The 27753-nt window shown below is 38.2% G+C and overlaps 3 protein-coding genes across 3 annotated transcripts; 1 reads left to right on the forward strand and 2 right to left on the reverse strand.

The window, feature by feature from the left end:
- Positions 1-315: 315 nt before the first annotated feature.
- On the reverse strand, positions 316-14579 carry LOC127949023 (branched-chain-amino-acid aminotransferase, cytosolic-like). Its single transcript, XM_052545941.1, has 11 exons — positions 14113-14579; positions 12547-12621; positions 11859-12059; positions 11570-11680; positions 11303-11422; positions 11062-11225; positions 9676-9818; positions 2220-2305; positions 1802-1942; positions 1605-1679; positions 316-1487 (listed from the first exon to the last, which is right to left on the reverse strand). The coding sequence occupies exons 1-11, from the start codon at positions 14128-14130 to the stop codon at positions 1446-1448; spliced, it is 1176 nt and encodes a 391-aa protein (XP_052401901.1). The 5' UTR covers positions 14131-14579; the 3' UTR covers positions 316-1445.
- A 639-nt stretch (positions 14580-15218) lies between these two features.
- LOC127949039 (17-beta-hydroxysteroid dehydrogenase 14-like) lies at positions 15219-18146 on the reverse strand. The gene is made up of 9 exons (XM_052545967.1): positions 17661-18146; positions 17536-17574; positions 17342-17445; positions 16900-16966; positions 16602-16693; positions 16400-16504; positions 16248-16315; positions 16017-16113; positions 15219-15934 (listed from the first exon to the last, which is right to left on the reverse strand). Exons 1-9 carry the CDS (start codon positions 17746-17748, stop codon positions 15791-15793), a joined length of 804 nt encoding a protein of 267 aa, XP_052401927.1. The 5' UTR covers positions 17749-18146; the 3' UTR covers positions 15219-15790.
- A 3355-nt stretch (positions 18147-21501) lies between these two features.
- Positions 21502-27733, forward strand: LOC127949068 (potassium voltage-gated channel subfamily A member 7-like). Its single transcript, XM_052546010.1, has 3 exons — positions 21502-21706; positions 22639-23343; positions 26087-27733. Exons 2-3 carry the CDS (start codon positions 22657-22659, stop codon positions 26996-26998), a joined length of 1599 nt encoding a protein of 532 aa, XP_052401970.1. The 5' UTR covers positions 21502-21706; positions 22639-22656; the 3' UTR covers positions 26999-27733.
- Positions 27734-27753: the final 20 nt, after the last annotated feature.

The following is a 27753-nucleotide window of genomic DNA, read 5'->3' on the forward strand; positions in this document are numbered from 1 at the left end:
TCTGTACGATGAAAGAAAAGGTTATTTTTAAGACCCTTAAGCATATTAGTTCTCAATATGTTTTTATTTTGGGTCAGTCATGCTCACTGGTGAATCTCACTACTGTAGCAAAATAGTTTTAAGTTATAATTTATATTTAGAGATTATTATAAATCTATTAAAATACATTACAATTTTATATTTTAATCAAAACACTATCATGATGATCAAAATGTATGCTTTTTAACCACACATAAAAGCAAAGTAGACCTTTATAGGTGATTGAAGCAAATAGCTTCACTTTATAGGTGATTGAAGCAAATAGCATATTACATATTGGATGCAAACTGAATTTATTTGAAAAAATACAGTAACAGAAAAAGTAAAGACATCTACTTTGAAAACCCTTTGGATAAAACAAAGCAATCATGTGTGCAGCAGTAGCCCCCTCACCACAATAAATGACAAATGTGAAAGATACAGCCAACTCCATCAGGCACTTAGACAGAAGAGATGTGGAGTGCATGAAGGGAACAAAACGAAACAAGGAGGGTTCACAATGAGCCGATAGCTATTCTAGCCATTAAAACAACACCAGGAATAAGTTAAAACCGATACATTCTACATGTTCAGTGAACATTACATATTTCACAAACACATGTACATATAGGTCACATTGTTGTTCCAAATATATCATATAGATAACACACACAGAGCAGAGTAACGATCACATCAAGACTTTTCTAGTGGTCTCTAGAGGTACTATGTCCAGGCCGTCCTGAAGCCCCTTTGTGCGTGCATAAGTTCAGCTCATGGTTTTAAATCATCTATATCTGGTGATAACACACTGTCCTTGTACTTCTCTACATAGACAATCATTTCAAATCAATTTAGTGTCTTTAAAAAAAACAACCGTTTAAAACTGATGCAAAATGAATGAATGTCTGTTCTCTTGCTAGTAAGAAAGAAAATTATGACATCTGTTCTCGTGCGTTACACAAACAAGCAGCTCATGAACATCAATGAACATTTACATTAAAATGATTACGTGCAGAAGTCTGATCCTTCTCAACTGTCTGATTTCATAGCACCATTCCCGCTATATGAAATTTGAAATGTTAATACACATGAAAGTTGTAGGAAAATAACATTTTAGGAGACAAAAGGGAAACGGCAAGACTTGTTGGTAAAACAAGATAAAAAAAGTTTAAAGATTGAATCAGTAACTATTGCAAGAGCATATTTGCTTATGACGCTTGTGCTCAGGTTTAAGGACGATCTCTAGTGCTAAAATTGTACCTTATGAATATGCAAGCAAGCATGTAAGGTCATTTAGAAAGACTGCATACATGTAATAGGTGGTTTTCTGTTCAGAAAGGTTGATACTGTAGAATAACACCCCTGTCTATTTAGTCTACACACAAACACTTGAGATGAGCTTAAACATGAAACCAACTTCAGATCGGTTAGACGATCACAGGCGCCCAGTCCCTCTGAGTGCGTCCATACTGTACACAGAGAAACAGGACAGAGCGATAAGACAGTGTGATGTTGGAACGAAAGGAAAATAAAGAAAAAATAATAATTTAATATGAATTCAAGGGCCTTTCAAAACCCTTCTCTACCTGGATGTCAGTGAGCTCCTTATGGAATCTCTTAGCAAGGTCCGGACCGTTCTTCATTGTGGGAATTTGGTAAGTCTAGATGATTTAAACAAATAAAAAGAGCAGTGTTTTTTTTAAATAAATGTACAAACGCTTATTGCAAGATGCTGTCAGATGACATTTGCATTAGAGAAGCAAAGTGTGCATTTCCTGGTTACCTGTCCTCTGTAGAGCAGACTGCCAACTGGACACACCACGCATGCCGTGCCTGAACCGAACACCTCCAGAATCCGTCCGTCATCTAAAGCGTCTATCAGCTCCTTCATTAAAACTCTGCGCTCTGTCACTTTGAAGTCACCCTGAAGAAGACACACAACCCTTACAGTACTATGGCAGAACTGTGAGACAGGCATGGCAACAGACATCTTGGTACTTGATGTGTAACACGTTATTGCACAATTACCGTTTTCATTTACCATAGCATCACATGGTGTGTCACTGTCATGTCTTTTATTTGAATATTAACATACAAATATGGTTTTGCAGTCTAGCAAACCTTAGATAGATATTAATGTTTTAGAGAACACATGAAGTTGAGAGTTGAGAAACTTCCCCTTTTCCATTATTGTTTCTCACCCATTCTCTGGCAAGGTCTAGAAGTGACTGTCTGGTGACTCCTGGAAGAATGACGCCATCAAGTGGAGGGGTGACCAACTCTTTCTCTACAAAGACATGCAAATGTCAGTAAATACAGTGGGTATAGAAAATAAATCACCCCCATTTAAAATAATCACATTTTTTTGCTTTGCAGCCTGAAATGAAGATGGACAGAGTTTTTGTTTTATCCAGCTGCATTTACTCGCTGCAATTTATAACATCCAAGTGAAAGATATAACGTCAAAAAAAAAAAAAAAACCTCAATCACTGAGTTGAAAAATGTTCGTAATGGGTCTGCAGTTAAAAGACCTCCTATTATCACCATCAAATGCTCTCTCAAGCACTTCAGTGAACAAGACTTTTTAATAGATCTTGCCCAGGTATCCTGGAAGGACATTGACCTGATACCATATGTGGAAGGTGCCTGGTTATTTTTTAAGGATTGCTCTTATTTATATCCTGAAAAAGCATGCTCATTTTAAAAAGTTCAGAACTAAAAACAGATATAGTCCTTGGTTTATTCCGGAATCGACCGCCCTCAGCAGGCACAAAAACATTCTATGGGTTAGCTAAGGTTAGCTTCTATAAACATAAATTTGCTTCTTGCAGTACCAATTCTAAAAAGTTTTGGGACATAGGTCAAATTGATGGAGAACAAGAACACCTCCACCCACCTGCCCACGGCTTTAAAGATAGGAGACAAATCAGCTAGACTTGATCATTTGGACCCCTCTTTTTGAAAATATCAGCTGCAATAATTGCTGCACCCATTACCAGCCTTTTCAATCTCTCACGTGTTTCATCAGACACATAAAGACTGGAAAGCTGCTGCTGTTGTTCCCATATTCAAAGGGGGGGACCCTACAGACCCAAACTGTTAGCGCCCTTTCTCCGTCCTACCCTGCCTTTCAAAAGTTTGAAAGTCAAGTCAACAAACAGATAATAGTTCATCTTGAGTCACATCATTTCCTCTCTGATATGCAATCTGGCTTCAGAGCTGGTCATGGGTGCACCTCAGCAGCACTAAAGGTCCTAAACAATGTTATAACAGCTCTTGACCAAAAACAACATTGCTGCTGTTTTTATTGACTTGGCCAAAGCTTTTGATTCTGTCAATCACAGTATTATTATTGGAAAACTTAAGGTCCTTGGTTTCTCAAACACGTGCCTTTCTTGGTTTTCTAATTATTTCACTGACATATTTCAGTGTGTTAAGTCTGAAGGTCTGCTGTCTGAGCCTTTGGCTGTATCTATGGGGGTGCCCCAAGGCTCGATTCTTGGCCCGATGGTATTCTCGGTTTATATTAATGATGTCGCTCGTGCTACGGGCAACTCTCTTATTAATCTCTACGCAGATGACAGCGTTCTGTACACTTCAGGCTCAACACTGGAAAATGTTTTAGAAAAACTCCAAAAGAGTTTTGAAGACATTCAATTAGCCTTCTGTGATCTTCAATTGTCTTTAAACTCTAGTAAAACAAAATGCATGATTTTAAAACGGACACATTCTGTATCTTCATGCCCAATTAACATCACCACCCTGAATGGGTCTAAGTTGGAATATGTGGAGAAATACAAATACCTAGTGGTCTGGCTAGCCCCCTCGCTTTCCTTTCAAACCCACATAAACCATCTCCAGTCAAAGATCAAGTCCAGGATTGGGTTTCTATTTTGAAATAGAGCTTCATTTACACTTCCTGTAAAACAGGCCCTTGTGAAAATGACCATCATCCCAATGCTTAACTTTAGTGATGTTGTCTACAGAACTGCTTCTAATTCTTTACTCAAGAAATTGGACGTTGTTTACCACAGTGCTGTTCGCTTTATTACTAAAGCCCCATACAAAACCCACCACTGCACTCTTTAGTCACAAGTAGGATGGCCTTCATTACACAACCGGCACCTAAATAACTGGTATCAATTAATTTACAAGTCCATATTAGGCCAAACACCATCTTACCAACGTACTCTAATAACCATATCAGTGCCTGTATTTAACCTGCGTTAGAGTAAATATATCTCTCTAGACCCTGCAAAAGCCCGCACCTCTTTTGGCTGCTCTTCTTTTAAATTTTCTGCTGCAAATGATTGGAACACTTTACAAAAGTCTCTCAAATTAGAATCTACTGTTTCGATCGTTACTTCTAAAGTTTTACTCTCAAATTTACTGACGGACCACTGTACATGTTGATGCTCTTTGTGAACAAAGCCTTATGTATTTTTTGCACATATTCAACTAAATGGCTGTCATTGCATTTATTTGCACATTATCAGTTTACCCATGTTGGACTATAATTTACCCATAGCATACAATATATACTTGCACTGCCATTTTACATTTTTAAACTATTAAGTTTTTCAATGTTTATTTTTATACATTGTCCAGTACTTTTAACGGAATCTGAATGTCTTCTATATTTATGACGGTGTATTTGAATGTCAGTATGTTATGTGTAACTTCATGTTGCCTTGTACCCTGCGTCTTATCTTGGCCAGATCGCAGTTGCAAATGAGAACCTGTTCTCAACCGATTAACATGGTTATGTAGCAGAAATGACTCGAACCAGACAAATTAAAGAGTCGATCAGGGCTGTGTTTGAAACACAGGCTGAATTCCTCAGGAAGTGATAAATCAGTTCTAGTGCCACGCAAGTCCCAAGCAAGATGACCAACCAACTTTCAACATTAACACCACTGGAACAATTATTTACCATTTCAATTGGAAGAAGAGAAATTTGGTGTCAAATTTGTTGTTCGTGATGAAAATGCAACGCTGGACCTCACATGTAAACTCATGAGAGTTAAACACTTCCATTGACTTCCCCCACCTAGCAGAACCAGACTGAAATTCCTAAGGGGGAGGTTCAACCTCTGGTTTCCACAGAAATATTTGTCAAAAGAATGGCAAAGAAACTGTCTTTTCTACATATATATGGACCAGAATGAACTCAAAAAGACTTATAAATGAAACAGTCCATCGCTTAACTCCATATTCATTTATATGTAACCCACACATTTGACTATCATGTTATAATCACTTATTGTGTATATCTTTTAATAACTATGGGATAGCCTAAGGATACATAGTCATGTATAGTATCTATGTAATTGAATCTGCTTGCTTGAAATAGTCCTGACAATCATTTATTTGTCACATGTATCATATTCTGGTTATAGGAATCATGTCCAAAATTAGACCCTGCAAGAGCGGGAAAATTCGGACCACATGCCCCCGAGGCAAGACAATATCTGATTGGTCAAGACAACATTTGAGGTGTGGCCAACAGGCCAGTTTAAATACTCAGGACACCATAAAATCTTGCTTTTAGTTGCTAGCTTTGCTTCTGCTACTAGTCATGCCTGCTTTTAGTTCTAGCCTTGCTTTTGCTATCAGTCATGCCCAGAGCTGTCAAATAACGAAGTACAAATACTTTGTTACTGTACTTAAGTAGAAATTTGGGGTATCTATACTTTACTTGAGTAATTATTTTTCAGCCGACTTTTTACTTCTACTCCTTACATTTTCAGGCAAGTATCTGTACTTTCTACTTACATTTTAAAAATAGCTTCGTTACTGCTAATCCATTCTGGCTTGTCATCATTCAAAAAAAAAAAAAAAAAAAACCTATCCAGATAAATTGCGCCAATCCGGATGGAGTGAATTTGATTGTGGTTGGATGAGAAGTATAAACAAATACCATTCCGACACCCTATTGGTTTGTACGCGATCCATCGCACCTGCACGTGACACAAATCACATCACAGTCCAGCCAGGACATAGACAGTTTTGGGTTCGTTTATCAAAAAATATATTTTCTTAAAAGTAGGGTTGGGTATGGAACTGGTAACCGATTGCCTCAGAGTCAGTCCGCTTAAATTTCAAATGAAAGCAGCGTCAGACCGGTGTCCTCCCGTCTTTCAGCGCGCTCTGCAATCCGCAGAGGCGCAGAGCGAACGGAGCAGCGCATGCGCACTTAAACAAACAGAGGACACAAGGTATGTGTTTATCGATAGAGTGTTAGAATATCCGCATCTGTGCAGTTCTTTGTCATAAATAAAGTTTACAAAAGGTCACGAGGTAACAGTCGGTTTCTCATCAACTGTAAAGTTTTCGCTCATCACACCACAGCCGTTTCCTCCAGCGAAAATCTAGCCCTTAACACATATGAACGAACACATACTTTAATTACACTTATTTAAATATACTTAATGAACATGTAAAATGCTGTGCAAAAGTCTTAGACACGTTAGTATTTTCACTTAAAAGAATGGTGTTCGGCCAGTTATTTATATATTTTGCTGTGTGTCAGTATAAAATATCAGTTTACATTTCCAAACATTCAAAATCGCACTAGATTATTACTAAAATTAATGGCAAACTGATATTTCCTACTGACACACTACAGCAAAAGATATAAATAAGTGGCTTAAAACCCTTTTTGGGGTGAAAATACTAATTTTTTCCATAAGACTTTTGCACAGTACTGTATTTTAAAAACGACCTTGTTGCTACTTTATAAAGAATGACCATACAGTAATTCACAGAACTGATAAAAGACAGTGACAGACAGCCCTCATCTAAACTAAATATCAGAGTGATTGACAGAGATACAGTAGAAATATTACGTGTGGTTTTGTATTAAATAATGACCCAGATTGTGGAATACATTTATTAGCCTCAGATTAAGGGAAGCACAACTTGGGAAATGAGAGCATCCAAGCTGAAAAGCTATGGATTTATTTTAAATATTTGTAATGTTCTTTAAAGTTATCCATAGTTTTTTTTTTTTTTTTTTTTTAAAGTATCGGTTCAGGCCCCGTTTAGGAGCCGGTACCATTTTAAAAGTATCGAAAAGGCACTGGACCCTACTTAAAAGTTATTATTTCTCACTGGCTCATTTACCAAATGAGTGCTTTTCCTTCGTCCTCCACAAATTAAGCTACTGTAGGTAGTTTGGTAGCGAGACGTTTGAATAAATTAGCGTTTTCGATTGACGATGCGATTGACAATGTTGTGATAAGTAGGCTATACCAACTTTGTAACTCGTTACCCTCCGAACACTGGACATAGCAGACGTATGCACCAAATACAAGAAGCTATCAATCAAGAAAGTATCAGAATTATGATTTCTTTTTCAGTTTTAGTTTTTGATTAATCACTTGGATTTATCATTCATTTTGACAGCACTATAATGTTTACTGTAAATAGACAACCATACAAGTGTAATTGTCACTAAGCCTGCACCAATGTTCTTGTCCATTGCCCTCACAGATTCCTGCAGCTAAGCTTGGATGTACATTTACATTCCATTAAAGGTTATTGATGACAAGCCTCTGGAGTTTGACTTTTTGCACCATAACAATACTTATTGGCAACTAGTCATCATATCTCTAGTCCTTTAATGTATTTGCATTGTACTAAAGTGCGTTCATTTTAAATGGGCATATATGAGGCTGATGAAGACCTGATGGTCGAAATGTTGCTTGATTAAATTCCTCTGGAGCAGTAGTTTTCAGTGTTCAGACTTCACTTCTTTATTTGTCTATATCATTCAGTTGTCTTGCACCTGCGTCCTAATTGGATGTTTGGGATGTGCACACCATTTTTGTATTTTCATATATGCGGCTGAAACAGGAAGCCTAGTGCATCCCAAATTTTTCAACATGAACATTTTAATACAACATTATAGTCATTATGGCCTATGGCCTTTAGAAAAATGTTTTTTTGAGGAGATGGGGTAGTGTACAATAGGCCCCTGTGGTGGTCTAAGCTTTTGTTCTTAATGGCATTTTTTTCCCTTACATTACTTTTACTTTTATACTTTAAGTAGTTTTTTAAACCAGTACTTTTGCACTTTTACTTGAGTAAAAAGCTTGAGTTGATACTTCAACTTCTACAAAAGTCTTTTTAAACCCTAGTATCTATACTTCTACTCTAGACTTCACTTTGCTTCTAGGCATTGATAAAGCCTTTGAAACTTTATTGTATTCGTCTCCTGACTTGCGCCTGTCCACAACCTTATCCTGGAGATCTTTTGACAGTGTCTTGCCACCCATAGTTGATTGTTTGCTTCAGTTGCAGTAACAAGGACTGAAAAGCTCCAGGAAAACTATTTTCATGTTGAGCTGATCAAAATAAACAAAGCTTTGTGTGCCATTTAGAAGGTGTTTATCTACACCTGATTGAGTCATTCTTAGGAGTGGGGTGATCCTTTTTCTAACTCAGTGATTCTGTATTTTCTTTCTTTTTTTTTTTTTTTTTTTTACATTTTGATGTTATATCGTTCACTTGGATGGTATAAGTTACAATGAGTAAATACAGCAGGATTAAACTAAAACTGTGTCTGTTTTAATTTCTGGCTGCAAAGCAACAAAATGTGATTATTTTAAGGGTGGGGAGGTGATTTTTTTCTATATCTACTGAACAATAAGATGCATTAAAATGCATCTGATCACCAACAGAGGGAGACAGTCATTATTCATGGAATAACAAATGACTAAACATCACCATCTTGATGAACTGTACAGCAGGCCACACTGTACAGTGCAGTGCACTTGACTTAATCTTGCTATTTTGAGAGTGAGAAATGAACCGCAAGCAATATATACTGTGACTTTTTTTTCTTGTCAGGGCTCCCATACCTAACTTTTTCATCAATAATTTTCCATAACTTTTTTATTCCTTCATGATTATTAAATAAGGATTTTTAAAAATCACTTGATAGAGGCTACACACACACACAAAAAAAAATTCTAGTCAATTAAATATTTTACAGAATTGTTCAAGTTTTAAATTTGCATAGCTTAAAATGTGGTTCAAGACATTTCTAGGCCTGCAAATCATGATTCTCTCATATTGCCAATTGTTTCATGACCTCACTGAATCCCTGTGAGGTATTTTTACACACCAAAAATAGCATGGTGCTGTTTTATTCCTAAAATAACCCTTGTAAAAAATACTGTCTACAGTAACGAGAACCACAACATCAATGTGTGTAAACAAAGGCACTTAAAGGATCCCTACATTTGGGTTCTTTTTATATTAGTTCCAAATTTACTACATTAACATATCGAGCAAGTAAATGATGAATACATCTTTCAAACTGTGTTTTTATCTTATCCTGAATCACTTCAGAATACCTATAATAAGGGTTTTTATTCAGACTATTTTAGATCTATTTGGACGACAACCTCTGCAGAGAAGCCAAGTGCCTGCGTGATCGTCATTTCCATGAAAGGAGAGAAGTAGCTCTGGCTACAATGTTTTTTCCACAAGGCACATGCAGTTTTGTTTACTATCCGCTAGAGTGCCAACAGTTATAGAGTGTATCTTTAAATAAGCACATTCTGGCTACTACCACACAGTTTTGCACCTAAAACACACAGAAGCAGAAGCTTTTAGTTCAACATTTCTAGAAGCTACTCCCCCTCTCACCTCCGTTCTCTGTGGTCCAGTAGATGAAGAGATTCATGGTTCCGACCTCCGTGATCTCCTCATTCTCTCCGTACAGCCAGAGAACCTGCTGGCATCCCTGCCTGGCCGCCTCGCTCTGAACAGCAATCGTCGGCCCGTAGTTACTAAGAAACATACAGCCACAATCACAAGAGGTGCATTCAGGAGATAAAACACTGGCATGGAAAACATGGATTATTACACTGAAACCAAACATTTTAAAAGAAGAGGTTTATAACGAATAGCGAAAGCACTTCAATTCATAAGATAAACAGATATCAGATAATCTGAACACTCAGGACAGCAGCACAAGCTTTGCTAAAGTGGGCTTTAAATGCATAATGTGACAGTAAGATAAGGACTGATAAGAGAGTAGGAAGAGATACGGCACATAAACAGAAACCTGAGCTGCATTAGTGTAAAGGGTTTAGTAGATCGCAAAGACTTTACCATGATCACAAGTTGCAACATGACCAGTCTACTGCAGCCTGTGCAAAGTACAGAATTTCTCTGAATAACCAGAATGTGAAAAGCTGCTCATAAGACTCCAAAGTGGCATAATAATGGTAAAAAAAGGGCATTCAAAGGTCAATAGAGTGTGACAAACAAATAAAGCAGAAGCGTAATTGCTCTTCTGACATTCATGATCTCACCATTAAAACGCACAGGAAAATGCATCACTATCCTGCAACAGGATACCAATGAAAGGCTCAAAAAACACTTGCAATACTACAGAACGATTAACGGCATACCCTTATGAAAACTATATAACGGACAAAATGGTTCTAAAGAATTACAGTTTATGTTTCCATTTTAATTTTTTGGGGTCAAGTTTGGATCTCTGGGCAAGTTGGATTGAACTGCAGTGCTAATAGATGAATGCACAGAAGACCAACTGCCAAGGTCAGGATTTTAACATTTCAGTTAGTTTTTCCACCAAACCCTGTTGTATAACCCCATAACACTTGGAATATGTAGCAAGTGTCACATGTGACCAATCTGACACATTTGCAACTGCCATTTTTTATAAAAAAAAATTTGTGATCCAAAAACAAAAGAAGGGCATATGGTATTAGCACAACAACAGGGTAAGTAAATAAATCATTTTCATTTTGGGAGGAACTAACTTAAACAGCAAGAACATATTACACAATTTATTGCAACAATAACAAAAGTAAAAGAAGGAAAAAGAGACAAAAACAAAATGAAAATGTAAAAAAAAAAAAAAAAAAAAAGTTTTTTAAATTTGAGATTCAAAAGGGACTTTTTTTTTGCCAACAGTAAAAAAAATATTTTCATTATAATTATTATTGTAGAACAGTTAAAATGTATGCTATAGAATGTGACCAAGCTTTTGTGAAAACTCACCCTCCCATCTTGTATTCTCCAACGCCGCCCCTCCAGGCCCGGACATATCGAGGATCTGCCAGCAACGACACTGGACTAAAGCCTCCAGTGGCAAAATAAGGTCCAACAGGCCCAATGATGACAAAGAGCAAAGAATGACCCGCTCGAGACACACCTAGAGAAGGCTGCAAAAACAAGACGGGTCACCAACAAAGATCAAAATCATTCAACAAATGATATTTTAATATCTAGAGTCTCTTACTTCAGTTCCTATAAAGGTTGGTCTGATGTACAGGCTGGCGTCTGTGGAGTAAGGAACCCATTCTTGGTCGACCTCAATCAGCTTATTGATACACTTTATCAGTTCGTCCTTATCAAACAACTAAGAGAGATGAAAGAGAGAGAGAATATGCTGTTGGAGATAGGAGAGGATCGGTCACACAGTTTGGCTAAGTGGAAATGTGATAATATCCCAGAGCACCAGTCAATAAACTGAAGTAATGCCCAGAGGAATAAGATAAAGACTAACAGGCAGGCAGCTCCTCTCCGTGCTCCGGTACATGCGCTCCATATTCAGCATCGGCCTGAAGAGACGGATACGGTTATCTACTCCCCGGAAAGCCTTCATGCCCTCAAATAGCTGAGAATAAAACAGAATATCAGAAAAAAACGATTTGATAAAAGAAAGGCATGAATTTTAGAAATTAGTCTTAAACATTATCAGCAAGCCCTTTAGTTCAGGTCAGTTTAAAATAGATCTTATTAAATAAACCTATATTAAGACAAGGAAACAAGATGCTAGGAACCATGAGGCTCACCTCTATGGAGTAATGCAGGGCTGAGGAAGCAGGGTGAAGGGACAGATTCTGGAAGGGCTTGATCTGAGGTGCCTCCCATCCTCCTGCTGCAGACCAGCTGACTGTCAGCATGTGGTCTGAAAACTGCTTGCCGAACACGAGGGTCGAGGGGTCTGGCTTTGGCTTCAGGACAGGGTTCCTCTCTATGGTAAGATCTGCAGCCTGACACAAACAAACGGGGAGAGAAAGACAGAAAAAGAGGAAGGGAAAACGGACAGACAGAGAAGGGCGGGGAGTAAAGCGGGCACGTGGAGAGGAGTTTATTCATTATCATTGATTGCACATGCATTTGAAAAATTAATCTGGATTCATCGTGCCAGTCAAGCTCTTATTGAAACTGAATTGAATTAAATTAAAATTGCGGTGAGAGGGGAAGGGGGTGTTGGAAAAAGGAAAGCATGCAAGAAGGCAAAAGCACAAGGAAAAGAGACGTCAGATCCCAAAAGGTGACACCGTGGCCTACTTAACACTTCAGAAAATGCAACTTCACAGGTCTGGAAGACCTGCATTTTCCCAAAACTGTAACCGTAAACTCTGAACCAACTGAAACAAACACACATAATCACAAGACCTGAAGGCCCAGGCTGACCTGTGGTGGCATGGAAAAAAAGCGGTGCATAAACCTGGCACAACAGGTTTGTTTCAATACCTTAAAGGAAGAGCTGACGAACCGCAACGACCCACATGACAGGGAGAGAGGCTGAAGAAAGCGTCCATTCAGTGCCTTAAAACACAGAAACAGGGGGTGACTTCAACCTTTTACTTTCATAACCCAATCAGACACAGAGCACGTTCTTCTCGACAGCTGTTGTTTAGACCTCGTGAGATGTGAAGGTTGAGTATGTACAAGCCGTATATACCTGCATTTGTGCACAAGGAGACAGCTGCCGCTCACAGTAACAGTGCTTTTAATAGCTATAAAACCCTGAGTGAATATGTAAAGCATGAAAGGAAGTGTGTGTTTGCCTCTTTTACTCTAAGACACAGTAGTACTCTTATTACGGTTTTGTTTTCGTGCTTTATTAGACATTTGTTTACAAAATAAATAATATAACAGGGCTACAGGATAGCTCTGTCAGGAGACCTTGCCAAAACTCTGTGCATAATTTGGGAGGCAAAAGTGTTTTATGGCAAGATGTTTAACCAGTAGTTCCTGAAAAACTAACTAGCATATAATTTTGCAACTAGTATTATTTTAATTATTACTAAGTAGTGACTAGGATCAGTTTCAACTTCACTATAATAATTATTCATTTAGTTATCTCTTGGCTACTAGTCACTGCCAAAGTCGTTGGTAGAAAACTTAAATCTGAAAAGAGTTCAAAGACAAAAACGGCAACAATTCACTTCCAAGTAGCATTCCAGAATTACTAGTAACTATCATTTAAGTAGTTCTTACATATTTTTAGTATTAGGACACTACTATGAAACTGATGTTTTTATCTCACAATTTGCAATGCCTTTAACTAACATATGTAATGACTAATCAAAATTTTATAGTACCAACACTGCATGACAAGTTACAAGTGAAACAAAAAGTATCAGCAACAACTGGATTACAAAGAAGTGAGTTAATATCACAGATCTCTACTGATTATATTTGCAAACTGTAACAAGCTAGTGACTCATTAACATTGAATACTATTACTGAAAAGAATACTAGTATCTATCTTGCTGCAAGTGAAAGTTAAACACAACAAGTCATTATAATAATATTATTAATAATGATTAATTACTCATATAATTATATATTTTTGGTAGTTTTTTTGTTGTTGCCTGGAAACATTGAAAAAATAAATTAGTACATTTTTATGAATTATTGTTACAACGGCCTGCCATATGCGCGTGCGTTCGTACGGAAATACGTGGAATGCTGCTCTCATTCATGACGCAAGCGTTAATCCGAGTTACTGATTATTAACAGGCAGATTTGCATATGAACATCAATTCAGAGTCAAAATCAACACATGACCCTCTGATGTTTTATCCATATATAAAATACAACCCTTAGAAATATGCATCCCGCTCATGTGATCATTGAAACTTGCGAGTTGTCGATTTGCAACGACGATGATCTGCAGGTTAAAGCTGCTTAATTCCGTTCTGTTAAATAAACTCCATCTACGTCGAGAGAATTTAGAAAGAGCCGTTAATTATTGACAGAAGAATTTGGAGATGTGGCAGGGGGGATAAGCCAAATGATCTTTGAACTCACCGTCCTGACCGCTGCCATCGCTGCTGTGCTGTGCTGAGATGAGATGAATGGTAAACTAGTCCGAGTGGGAGCAGCAGCCCGCGACTCGATGAGCTCTGCGTTCCGGATTTAACCCTTTAAGAAAATAGAAGCAATGTGCCCAGGGTTTGAATCTGTTAAAGTTTCTTCAATTTTCATGTAAGCCCATTCGCATAATTTTCAACACAGGCCAGAGTGATATTTGCATCAGAAGGTTCGTTTGAAATATCTTAAATGTTATTATGTCAGCCTTAAAAAATTAAATGCTGGATATTTCAGGCTTTCTAAAATTGGTGAGATATTTTCTCAACATTCATAAAATATGGTTTAATTAATAGTTGGTTATATTATCATAATATTTATTGTCTTTATATGAATTTTAAAGGTCATTAATGTTACAAACAAGACTATTCGCATCCATCAAAGGGTTAAGAATAACCCGAAGGGTAGGCGTGACGGAGATCTCGCATCTGATTGGATAAAAGAGTAGGGGTCAAATCTACGCAATCAGCGGGGTTAAACGGGTTAAAGAAGGTTATGAGGAAACACTCCAGTCATTGGCCAGTTTATGAGGCGTTGGTCCGATCCTGTTAAATGATTGGCTTTTGGACATTTGAAGAAATATGTTTTATGTCAATACCTTCAGCTGATGAAAATAAAAATAGCCTATCACCTGTGTTGGTCGCTATTGTAAACAAGCCTGTGTAGCTTTATATTGCACAGAAACCTAGTTTACCATTTGCACATTTAATGGATTTAGTATATTTTTTCTTTGAATTAAATTTGTTGACTTGAATCTAAATTTTCATCAGTCTTTATTATTAGATAATATAAGCTCTCCAGTAATTATTATTTACTGTCTTTCAACTTGCATATACCATAAAAAAGCAGCACATTTCCAGCCGTCTAATACAGTTAAGGACTTTTAGTGGCCACAACATTTAGATATCAAAAGATTCACAACAGTATCAACACTGCACATGTTTTGGCTTATATTATTATCTCAGAATAAACCCCATAGATGGCTTTTTAAAGAAGTTCTGACATACTTTTATAATTAGCTAATATTAAATAATCAGACAACAATGTAAATTAAGCTTTTTAATTATTACAAATCATTTTAGAAATACAATGTATGAAGCATATCACAACCTGTAAAGACTCATGAAAAGATTTGAAAAATCATCACATCACAGTTCAGATTGGATCATTGTCCAACAAACTGTCCAGGGAATGTTGACATGTAAACATCAGTAAGTCTTTGCACTTTCATTTTACTGTAATTCACAGAGCAGGTCCCTTTCATATAATATTTAACTAATATTTGCATTAAAAAATGAAAATCTCTAAGCATTTAGATTAATTAATTAAGACATAAGCCATATTGCTATTAAATATAAAACAACTGGCTTAAATTTAAATTGAACTATTATTGCACCATTTACCTGATCATGAAGCAGCATGAATTTATGAAATGGCAAGAAAAATCTATTTTTTTTTATGGCTTAGAAGTTAAGTAAACTTGTGTGATTGTTTAATATTAAGCTTAAACATGTACAAATAAAAGGTTTTGAAGATCAGTTTGCACAATGATTTGAAATGGTGCAATGATGAGAAAAATCTGCAAAGTCATTTCATGAACCTTTCCATCACGGTCTTGTTATGGTATTTGGCTTTTGAAGCCGTAGTTCAGTTCGGCCCCTCCACTTAGAAACAAATCTATCCCAGTGCAGAAAGTGGCATCAGCTGCCAAGAAGAGGGCAGCTAATCCACTCTCAGTCTCCGTTCCCATTCGACCAATCAGCTGTTGAGTAGAAGTATGTTACTGTAACATATTCAGCAGAACACCATTCTTCAATTGCACATTTAGCCTCATGAACACTTACCTGAGCGTTTTCTCCTCCCTTAACAGTTGCAGCAGCATCTTCTGTGTTGCCTGCAAGCTCCTCCCACAGAGGCGTCATTATATTGCTTGGAGAGATGCTATAAAGAGTTTTAATGTTAGTAAACAGCATGTTCACAGACAGAAATTAAATTGGATAAAAAAAAAAAAAAAAGATAAGATATAAATAAAGTAGTAAGGGAGAGCTTTAGATGTCAGGGGGACTGGCACTCACCAGTTCACTCTCACTTGATAGCGACTCTCGTCCACAGCCATTGCTTTAGTCATGGCAGTGATGGCCCCCTTGTGGATATATGTGAGCATTACTGTTACTTCCAACTTGTGAAATGAACAAGTAAAGCACTCAGGACAAGCAGAGAAACTCACCTTGGTTGCCACATAGGGAGCCGCGTCTTTCTGACCTATTGAGGCGACAAGGCTGGACAAATTGATGATGTTTCCTTGGGTTTTACGCAGATACGGCAGTGCATACTGACCCGAGGTAATGAAAAGAGGTTAAAAAAGAAAGAAATCTGTCATTCTGCACGAGTAAATAGACCAAAGTTTTTTTTTTACATCACTTCCTTACCTTTGAAGCAAGGAAGTAACTGATGAGGTTCAGATTAAGCAGGTCTCTAAACTCCTCTGCAGTGGTTTCATCTGTGGTCTTGTGAGGGGGGTCTGATGGAGGATTTCAATAAAAATCACCTTCTTTATTAATTTATTAGACAGTTTATTTAGAAAGAAAATTGTTTAAAAAATTAAATAAATAACCAAATAAATAATATGAATTTTCTCCAAACAGATCTAAAAGTCTGTGGTTAAAATAAAATAACACAAATAAAAAGTTCAAAGTACAATAAAAGGAATAAAAACTTTTGACTTACGCCACCCAGCATTGTTCACCAAACAGTCTAATTGTCCAAATCTCTCAATTGTCACATTGATTAATCGCTTCAAGATAAGATATGACAATTAAAATGAATGAAACAATACATTTAGAATTATGACAAATTTGTTTTGAAAGTCCTTATGTATAATAAAAATAAAAGAAACATTGTAATTCTAATTATTATTTCAAGCCTAGCCCACAAAACGGCACAAAAAACGTTTTTACATTATTATATTTTTAAATAATACAGATCTCAAGTTTTATATGGAGACCCTTTCAAAAATAAAAAAACCCTTAAAAGTTCAATTGTTGATTACTTATTAAGTATTACTATTATTGTATCCGTTTCCTCTGCATTATGTATTTGCTCTCATGTAAACACAAGTTTAAGAAGAAAAGGGAATGATAAAAGGGTTATTATGAACGCCTGAGGATACCTTGATGTCATCCTCTTTTGTCACGTCACATGACACAAACGAGCACGATCCCGGTCCTTCCTTATTCAGCACAGACTCAAGAGACTGACCAGCTGACAATTGTGCTGACGATTACAAAAAAAAAAGGAAACGTTATTGCATTTACTGGTGAAAGAAACGTATAGTTAAAAGGCTATTGAAACCATATCACATACTCTCTTGTGCGCAGAACACAACTTTGGCTCCGTTTTGCACTGCAAAGCAAACACGAATTTCATTTTACTTGCTCACAATTTTCTTTCGATAACTTAATAGAAAGATAAATATTAAAAACCCTTACCAAACACTTTAACGATGCCCCTTCCGATGCCTCTAGTGCCCCCAGTAACGATGACAACTTTGTTGACATAACGCTGAGCACAAGCCATGCTACTGCTGTACGTTATACGCTCAATTATGTGCAAGTTACTTATACAGCAAATGTCGATAATGTCAGATTTCTGCACGGGACTAACGAGTCTGCTCGAGTAAGCGGTTCCTAATGTATTGAAGTCATCTGATAGAGTAGTAAGTTACCGATGTCGTGTGTGTGTGTGTGTGTGTGTCAACTAGAGATGATCTCTTCCTGGACGAATCGTTATTTTGAAGCTATTCAGTCAACTTGAGGAACCAGTTCGCCAAGTCCGACTGAATCGTCTGTAATATGATCCAATTCCGGGTTTTCCCAATTCTTTGGTCCATATGACACTGAAGCTTCTAAGCAATCAGCGCAATTTCTCAGGAAGCTCTGTGCCGGAGCGCGTGTTGTTTTCAGAGAATCACGTGATCAGCGAAAAACGAAACCTCACTTTTGTCCAATCACGTGCGCGTGTCGCAATGTTCGAACCCACAGATCTTACTTTACGAGTAAGTTTTCATTCAAACTTATTCAATTACATTTTTTAAATACCCAGTCATACAAATATCATGAAGAATAAAAATTATTTAAGAAAAAAATAAATATTTGGAAATATGCCATTCAAATATGTGTGCATTATTCTTCAATTACATCATATTGATATTCATAGTACCGCCGCTCCCTATGTGACACCAGCTCCCAGAGGGGCGCCATCCCAGTTGTTAAAAAAAACACAAAAAAAACCTTCCGTTCTATATTTATATTAACATAGTAAACGTAAACTAACATGTAAACATGAAAATACCGTATATGCCATATATAATAAAAAAAAAAAAGCATTTTACGGTGAAGACTGCATGCGTGTAAATTACTGGGGTTGGAGTGTGTGAGGATCGCAAAGCTGGATAGCTGTATTTTGAAACACACTTCTTTAATTTCATAATTGATACAAAATGTATTAATTTTGTATTTTATATACTTTGTCCCAACAGTTACTAAAAAAAGTGAATAAACCGTCGACTTAAGCATCAGACTCTCAGTCATCACAATGATTAATGGCTTCAGTGTAAGAAAATATGAAATACTAATAAATAATACATTTAAAACTGTGACATATTTGTTTTGAAAGTCTCTATGTATCATACAATGAAAAGTATACATCATAATTCAAATTATAATTTTTTAAAAATAAATTATTATTATTATTCACAAAATAGCACAAAAATAGCTACATTGTATTTATAATGCTGATTTCAATTTTAATATGGAAACCTTATCAAATATGGAACAAACTGAAATTAAACCGCTTAAGCTATTTAAATCTATGTATTTTTTATTCTATCGCTAATTATTATCTCCTCCTTGAATGGCAACCTTATCGTGGTGGAGGGTTTGAGTACCCAAATGATCCTAAGAGCTGTTGTCCAGGGCTATATGCCCCCGGTAGGGTTTTCAACTCCCACCTCTGGCAGAGCTTCGACCAGATTCTGAGGGAGACTGGAGACATGGAGTCCGAGTGGACCTTGTTCTCCACCTCGACTGTCAATGCAGCCACTCTGATCTGTGGCCGTAAGGTCTCTGGTGCCTGTCAAGGAGGCAATCCCCAAATCCGGTGGTGGATACCAGAAGTAAGGGATGCCGTCAAGCTAAAGAAGGAGTCCTACCGGGCCTGGCTGGCTTGTGGGATTCCTGAGGCAGCTGATGGGTATCAGTTCGGGTGGTTGTGGAGGCAAAAACTTGGGTCTGGGAGGAGTTTGGTAAGGCCATGGAGAAAGACTCGAAAAGTTATTTGCAAACTGTATGGTACCTCACAAGGGAAAAGCAGTGCCCTGACAACACTGCTTACAGTGAAGGTGGGCAGCTGTTGACCTCAATTGGGGATATCGTCGGACAGTGGAAGGAATACTTTGAGGATCTCCTCAACCCCACCGACATGTCATCCATTGAGGAAGCAGAAGCCGAGGGCTGTCTTGGCTGCAGCAATGCGTGGCAGTCGGGGACAGTGCCTCTGCAATGGCAGACTGGGGTGGTGGTCCCTATTTTTAAGAAGGGGGACCGGAGGGTGTGTTCCAACTACAGGGGGATCACACTCCTTAGCCTTCCTGGGAAAGTCTATGCCAGGGTACTTGAGAGGAGAATTCGGCTGATAGTTGAACCTTGGATTCAGGAAGAACATTGTGGGTTTTCGTCCCAGTCGTGGAACACTGGACCAGCTTTATACCCTCGCCGGTCTGCTGGAGGATTTTTTGGAGTTTGCCCAACCAATCCACATGTGTTTTGTGGATTTGGAGTAGGCATTCGACCATGTCCCTTGCGGCCTCCTGTGGGGGGTGCTCCGGGAGTGCCCCCACATCTGTCCCTGTATGACCGGAGCAGGAGCTTGGTTCGCATTGTCGGCAGTAAGTTAGACATGTTAGACTCCAGCAGGACTGCCCTTTATCACCGGTGCTCTTCATAATTTTTATGGGCAGGATTTCTAGGCACAGCCAGGGGCTGGAGGGTGTCCATTTTGGGGACCACATGATTTCGTTTCTGCTTTTTGCTGATGATGTTGTCATGTTGGCTTCATCAGGCCAGGACCTTCAGTGTGTGGACAGTTTGCAGCAGAGTGTGAAGCAGCTGGGATGAGAATCAGCACCTCCAAGTCCAAGGCCATGATTCTCAGCTGAAAAAGGGTGGCTTGGTGGAGAGCTCCTGCCTCAAGTGGAGGAGTTCAAGTATCTTGGGGTCTTGTTCATGAGTGATGGAAGGATGGGGTGTTAGATTGACAGGTGGATAGGTGCAGTTTCTGCAGTGATGCGGTTGATGTACCTGTCTGTTGTGGTAAAGAAGGAGCTGAGCTTCAAGGCAAAGCTCTCGATTTACCGGTCGATCTACGTTTCTATTCTCACCTATTATCATTAGTCGGCCGAAATGTGCTTTCTCTGTAGGGTGGCTTGGTGCTCCCTTTTAGATAGGGTGAGGAGCTCAGCAACTCGGGAGGTGCCCAGAGTAGAGCCACTGCTCCTCCACATCGAGAGGAGCCAGCTGAGGTGGCTAGAGCATCGGATACACTTCGCATCGGGTCCTGATCACTCTGTCGGGATTTATTCTTCAAGAACAACCGGCTGGATGTACATTATTCCTTACTTAATGAACAGGTAGTTCCAAGTCAGTTTAATCCCCATTCTATATCAATGCGCTGCTTTAAATGATACACACACCACTCGCACATAAACACAGTGAGAGAGAGAGAGGTCGGGGATTGCAGATTGCTACACATCGGGTGATTCTTGGCCTCCACGTTGTGCATTTAAAATCTTTTAATGCACAGCAAACCATTGATTATCCCTTACATATATATTTTTTATTCATAATCATGAACTAAATGACTAATGTACTATAAAAAAATACACAAGTGACTTGAAAACCTTTCATTTTTTTCTTTTTTTATTACGATATATTTTCCTTTCCAATACACGTTTTAAATATAAACCTTAATTTTGGTCATTATTATGTATAATAATATTTGCAGGTTTTTTATATTCGGAATAATTGATTATTTTGTTTCCTGGCAGAATTGCTGGGGTGGGATAAAATAACAAAATGCAAAAACCTATCATTCATACATAAAAATAAACAAATATGAGAATAACAAATATAAAAGAGATAAAATGAGAGACAGGCATTTGAAGATGTTTCAGACAGTGAGCCGATGAGGGCACGAGGGGCTCTGGATTGAATTTCAGCACGACAGCATTCCCCAGTGCTGCAGTGAGCATGAGAGGGAGTGAAGACAGTGACCTACAAACAGGTTTAAGTATCCTTAGGGCACTGACTGAGCGGAGGACAGGGTACAGGAGAAAACACCTCCTGTTGGACTCATAGGGTAGACCGTCTGGCAGAAAGGGGGGACACTAGATACACAGCTCATGGTGTGGTGAAGGTTGGGAAGAATTACGGATAGCGTGGGGTAACTTTTCTGGATTTACGGACACTAGCGCCAGAGGGTAAGTGGAGGGACAGTCTTTTCAGAAACTTTTCAGAGACCCAAACCTCAATACCAATTTTCAGATTTTTCTGAGATATTTACTTGCAAGGGAATGTGGCACTTTTATTGAACATTTTTGCCCCTTACCTTCATTTAAGTCTTGTTTTACAGTTGTTTTATACTGAAAGGATGTTTTGGTGTCTTTACATAAACTGGTTCTGTTAACAGGGAGGGTTTAATAGTCTTGATTTTTTATTTTTTTGACAAAAGTATTTATTTAATTATTGATTAATATTTAATTTGATTTATTTGTCTGATGTCATGTAGTCTTATTCTTAGGGTGAGGTTCAAAGTTGTAATGGATCTGTCTCTGGGAGTCAGCACAGGGTTCTGATAGAGTACATGAAATGTTTGTATATGATTTCATGGAACGGCAGGAGAAGTACCATCTTCAGTTACATAACTGGAACGGGACTGTATAAATGTCTTGTTGTAGAGCAGATTATTTTTCTATTACACAGTCTATTTCACATTTTAATTCAACTGTACCAATTATAAAATAGATAAAAGTATTTAGCATTATAAACGTGTTTTTTATTTAAATGTATTAAATTAAATTGCATTACACATAATCTGTAAATATTATTTCGTTGTAAATGAAAAAAAAAATTGGAGTATGTTTTTCAGTTTTTCTACTTAACTCATGAAATTCAACATGTTTTCTGTTATTTGTATTTGTAGTTATTCACATTTTTTTTAGCAATTTACGAGTGTAATGCAATTAATACAATGTAAATTACATTTAATTTAAATATGCATATGCTAGATTGATTGATTGATTGATTGATTGATTGATTGATTGATAGTTTCGATCTAACACCCATTTAACAAACCTTTTACCTCTGGGTTCATGCTTGGCTGAAATGATTGTGTTTCTACTCAATAAAACAGACTGAGTGAACAAGAAAGATGGACAAAGGAGAAGGAGAAGAACCGGACAGGGAAACAGAGGGCAAAAAACAAGAGGAGGAAGAGATCAGTGAAATTGACAAGAATCTCAAGGACCAGCGCAACAAGGCAGAAAAGGGTGACAAAGAGAAGGTTGAGAGGAAGAGAGAGAATCGAAGATCTGGCTCAATGTGGAAGGGAGGTTGGGCCCTGTCTGAACGTCTGGCCATCAATGTGTCAGGCATGCGCTATGAAACACAGATTCGAACCCTGGCCCAGTTCCCTGACTCTCTGCTCGGTGACCCTCAGCGGCGTCTGCGCTACTTTGACCCACTCCGAAATGAGATCTTTCTGGACCGCAACCGATTCTGCTTTGATGCCATCCTTTACTTCTATCAGTCCGGAGGTCGATTACGGCGGCCTGCCAGTGTGCCTCTAGATGTCTTCCTGGATGAACTGCGCTTTTATGAGCTGGGAGAGGATATCATGGCTCGCTTCAAAGAGGATGAGGGCTTCCCCAAGGAGGAGCCTCGGCCCCTGCCAGACAATGAGATCCAGCGCAAGCTGTGGATGCTCTTTGAGCACCCCGAGTCCTCTGGAGGTGCCCGTATCATCGCCATCATCAGCGTGATGGTGATTGTGGTCTCAATCCTCATCTTTTGTTTGGAGACGCTGCCTGACTTCAGAGTAGAAAAGGAGCAGAGAGAGGTGAGAAGAACAGTGTTTGACCAGGTGTCTGCACTAGCAAACTGATATCAGCTCATATTTCCATACAGAAAATGCAGGATTCATTTTTTTCATTAAAAAGTACACATAATGCACAAAACATTAATATGAAATAATGTTAGAATGGCTGTTTGCATGAAGCAGATGGGTCGCTGCGCATATAAAGATGAATGAGCATAAATAAAATGTATTAATATTAATATATTATTTAAAGTTAGCATGAAAAGAAAATTCACCCTATCTCTTTGCTAAGAATGTTATTAGAGTGCATGTCATTGATCTTACTGTGAATCGATGCATCCATGATATGTTTCCTTTTTTTTTTTTTACTTAATTTTTTAATCAAAATTTTATAACTTGGGGAAAAACTAAAGACTTCTGTCTGGTGATGTATTTCTCCAGTTATTAAGTCCACATAAATCCTGAACTTCTTAATTACTGACCTCATTAAGATCCGCCTTCCTCCAATCAACAACCAACTAACAGAACCAAGTCCCCGACATGTTTTTTTCTTCTAAATAATCAATTTAAATTCAATGTACATCACAATATGGAAGAACGGGTCTTTTGCTACTTTGGTTATGTTGAAACTTTAATATTACAACATTTATTATATTTTTACTATTACTATACTATTAAAATATATCAATAACTATTTTAATTGAAAGCCTATATGTGTGGTCACATTTACTGTTGTTCTGTGAATTCCAGCGAAATTTTGCTAATGTGTCTGCACCTCAATGTACTTGACTGAGATGTTTACATGTTTAATGGTTGACTTGTTCTGTTGCCACATTGAATTTTAGTGCAAAAATGAATCCAAGAAGTGTGCTATGTAAATGTACACTGCATACTGAATTTCTATCAAATGTAAAAACAATGCTTAATGCTAAACGCTAAACTATTTTGAACACAAAGTTTAATTACTGACTACATATAGTTTCATATACAAATGTAAAAAATGTGCACACATTTCAAATCGCACAAATAAGGGAAGTTTAAAATGTGAGAGGTTGCATAAAAAGAAAACAGCAGATGAAAAGTTCAGGAGCAGAAGAGAGTGTAGGTTTATTGCAGAGATTATTTTAGACGTGTCGTTAAATCTGATACACAGATTTGGAGTAAAGACACTGGGGGGTTGGAAAACAGTCAAGTGACGTGTCCTTGGAGAGATGCAACCGGCCTACACAGATAGAAAAAAAGGGAAGGAGATGAGAAATGACAAGGTGACAGGTGACAGTATGAAAGAGCGTCTGTGCTTGATCGAGTGAGGGGATATAGAGAGACACAGGGTGGGTTAGGAGCAAGGAGGGAAAGTTAGTAAAGAGTATCAAATTAGTTTCCCAACTGCTTCGGCACAAGACTGCAACCTCAACATGCTGCCAAAGCAGCTCAGTAATTCTGCATGGCTCAGACCAGTAAACTAAAGCAGATGAGAGAGAGATGGTACATTCTCAAGTTTCACCTTAGAGATCTAAGGCGTTATTTTTAGAGTAAGGACACCCCTTCAGAGCATATTAACACAGACACAGGAGCTTGCATTAATAAACAGACACCCTCAAATGCTGAAATAGGAATGGAAACACACTTTCACAACTTATGATGACTTCAGCTAAATCTAAGTAAGCACTACGATAGGGAACATTTACCAGCCAGCCAGCCAGAGACAAGATTATAGACCACACGATCATACGAGCTCACATCTCACATGTCATATCTTCTAATCTCCTGTCTTACTATTTAAAAATCTGTTTTCTATCCAAACATATGTTTAGCTTTGTTATATGACTGGAAACTTAAGTTAGGTTCTATGTGTTTATGGATACATCGAAAATGCCCCTACTATGGTTACCTTTTACATTTTTTTATGGAGTGATAAAGATCAAAAATGATTGACCTTTGAGTGAAAGGTCATGTACTGGGACATTCAGCTTCACTCAAGAAGTGGGTGTCAAATGGGCAAACAATTTGTTTCAGTCGGGCACTTGTTAGGCAAAACATGTTTGGCCTTAAAAGTAGTTTCAGAAATTAGCTTTCTACTAAACAGTTTTATCAACTTAAAGATACAATGTAACACTTAAAAATAAATAAAGCTGCATGCTCTGCTCCTCTGAGTGAATGTGGTTTGTGGAGGAAGCATTAAAATCTACATTGAATAAACTAAGATAAACAAGGCCTCATCATTATGCTGTTGTTTTGACTTATTGCAAACACTGCTGTTTTTAAATAAATTATGTAATAAAAGTTACAAACATGACAAGTTGTTAAAACTAGACAGTGAGCAGGATTGCCCATCTAATAAGGTCAAATGTTATAACGAATTCACCCTACTGTTAGAGAGCTACGTGTAAGTCTATCTTTTCGATAGAGATTCTTAACTGTTTGTTGAGATTAAATAAAAAAAAAAAATAAAAAAAAAAATAATAATAATAATAAATCGCTGGGTCAAGTTTTAACCCTGTGAGTTCTCGCACCTCTGAAAAGCCAAGCCAATATTGATTCAGGTTTTATTACAAACTCAATTGCTTCCTCTTTGCTTGTTTATTTATTTATTTGTTTTATCTTTTATTTTATTACACTTTAAGGATCATACCTTAACATACCTTGAATACAGAAAATGCACTTTATACTCTGGCTGTGCTTAATATGTTTTTCAATGTCATAAGTTTCTATCCAGTTTCCATATCTATCCATGTCTTTTTTCTTTTCTCTGTCTCTTTTGCAGCAAGCGTCATACCAGGCTATCCTGGCTGGAAACAGTACCTTGCACAGCCTAATGTCCTCTCCCTTTCAAGATCCATTCTTCCTGGTGGAGACCATGTGTATCTGCTGGTTCTCGTTTGAGCTAATGATGCGTTTCTCCTGTTCTCCCAGTAAGATGTCCTTCTTCAAGGATGTGATGAACATCATAGACTTCTTCGCAATCATTCCCTACTTCGTCACGCTCGGCACAGAGCTGGCCAAGTCTAAGGGAGCGACGCCGTCCATGTCGCTGGCGATCATCAGGGTCATCCGTCTGGTTCGAGTCTTCCGGATCTTCAAGCTGTCTCGCCACTCCAAAGGCCTTCAAATCCTGGGCCAGACGCTGAAGGCCAGCTTGAGGGAGCTGGCGCTGCTCATCTTTTTCCTCTTCATCGGAGTCATCCTGTTCTCCTCGGCCGTGTACTTTGCTGAGGTGGACAACCCTGGAACGGCCTTCACCAGTATCCCAGAAGCCTTCTGGTGGGCTGTGGTCTCGATGACGACAGTGGGCTATGGCGACATGTACCCGATGACGGTGGGTGGAAAGCTGGTGGGCTCCATGTGCGCCATCGCCGGCGTGCTCACCATCTCGCTTCCCGTTCCCGTCATCGTTTCCAACTTCAGCTACTTCTACCACCGTGAAACGGAGTGTGTGGACAACCAGGAATACACACACGTCAGCACTTCCCTTTGGGAGGAGGAGGAAGGTGGGGAAGAAGGAGAAGATGCTGAAGAAGGGCCTGGGGAACAGGGAGACCGCGTTCCTCTTGAAGGAGGCATGGCCTATAGGGGGATCTGTGCCCCTCTAAATGGGACTCTCCTTTCTGGGCTTTGTGTGGGTCCGACCGGAGTGCAAAGTGTAGGGAGCGTTTACCCGCTGGTCACTCAAGTCTGAGAGACTGGAGATCAAAGAAGAGGAATGAGAGATGGATGAGGTTTAAAGGACACTGCCTCGCTGTGACTCACTGAACATATGGGGATGATGGGAAGGAATTAATGCAAGAATCAGAAAAAGAGGCTGAGAAGAAGGTACAAAATGCAGATGCAGCATCCAAATGAAAGGTATGAAGAAGTTACAAAAAACATTGCCTATCTATCTAAAAAACATCTATGAAATGTTTCCTAACTTTCTGGGAACCAAACTTTTATTTTGACTGCACGATCTTAAACCTTAAATCACTGAATGTATTTATTTGTGAAACTATTTGTATCTATTCAGAGAGGGCCATCTCTGAAAGAATAGCTGAGGATAAGCTGAGCTGTGTTGTGCAATAAAAGCATTTGAACCTTGCAATTGTCGACATATATATCGGACTTATTCATAGGAAGAAGAGCCATGCGGTATCACTTAGATGGCATGAACTTTGTCACCCGGGTTGCAGCCATGAATGTGCCAGGGATTTTTTGTGCAATGAATGGATAAAGTCTTAAGCATCATTCATCTGGAACAGTTTTGTGTTACTGCTGTTCTGACATTGTTGAAATGCTGTGAATAAATGACGTGAGTGTGTGTGTTCAAAAACTTTTTAGGAAAACATGTAATATATAATGTGTGTGTGCTCTATGTATTGTATAACGCTGAGCCATGTTTGTGTACTATTTATTAAAATTTGTAATCACACAAAAATCATACTGAAGTTGCGCAGTGAT

This window comes from Carassius gibelio, chromosome A3 (genome assembly GCF_023724105.1).
Source record: "Carassius gibelio isolate Cgi1373 ecotype wild population from Czech Republic chromosome A3, carGib1.2-hapl.c, whole genome shotgun sequence".
In the NCBI taxonomy this organism is placed as follows: Eukaryota; Metazoa; Chordata; class Actinopteri; order Cypriniformes; family Cyprinidae; genus Carassius; species Carassius gibelio.

Excerpts from the sequence above, each read along its gene's own strand:
- LOC127949068 (XM_052546010.1), top strand. The coding sequence starts at position 22,657 with ATGGACAAAGGAGAAGGAGAAGAACCGGACAGGGAAACAGAGGGCAAA. Across the intron at positions 23,344-26,086 it reads TAGAAAAGGAGCAGAGAGAG|CAAGCGTCATACCAGGCTAT; the intron begins GTGAGAAGAACA and ends TCTCTTTTGCAG.
- LOC127949039 (XM_052545967.1), bottom strand. The coding sequence starts at position 17,748 with ATGGCTTGTGCTCAGCGTTATGTCAACAAAGTTGTCATCGTTACTGGG. Across the intron at positions 16,694-16,899 it reads GGTGAACAATGCTGGGTGGC|ACCCCCCTCACAAGACCACA; the intron begins GTAAGTCAAAAG and ends ATCCTCCATCAG. Across the intron at positions 16,316-16,399 it reads CTCCCTATGTGGCAACCAAG|GGGGCCATCACTGCCATGAC; the intron begins GTGAGTTTCTCT and ends TATATCCACAAG.
- LOC127949023 (XM_052545941.1), bottom strand. Across the intron at positions 12,060-12,546 it reads TCGTCAGCTCTTCCTTTAAG|GCTGCAGATCTTACCATAGA; the intron begins GTATTGAAACAA and ends TGTTTGTGTCAG. Across the intron at positions 1,680-1,801 it reads GTCTGCTCTACAGAGGACAG|ACTTACCAAATTCCCACAAT; the intron begins GTAACCAGGAAA and ends TAAATCATCTAG.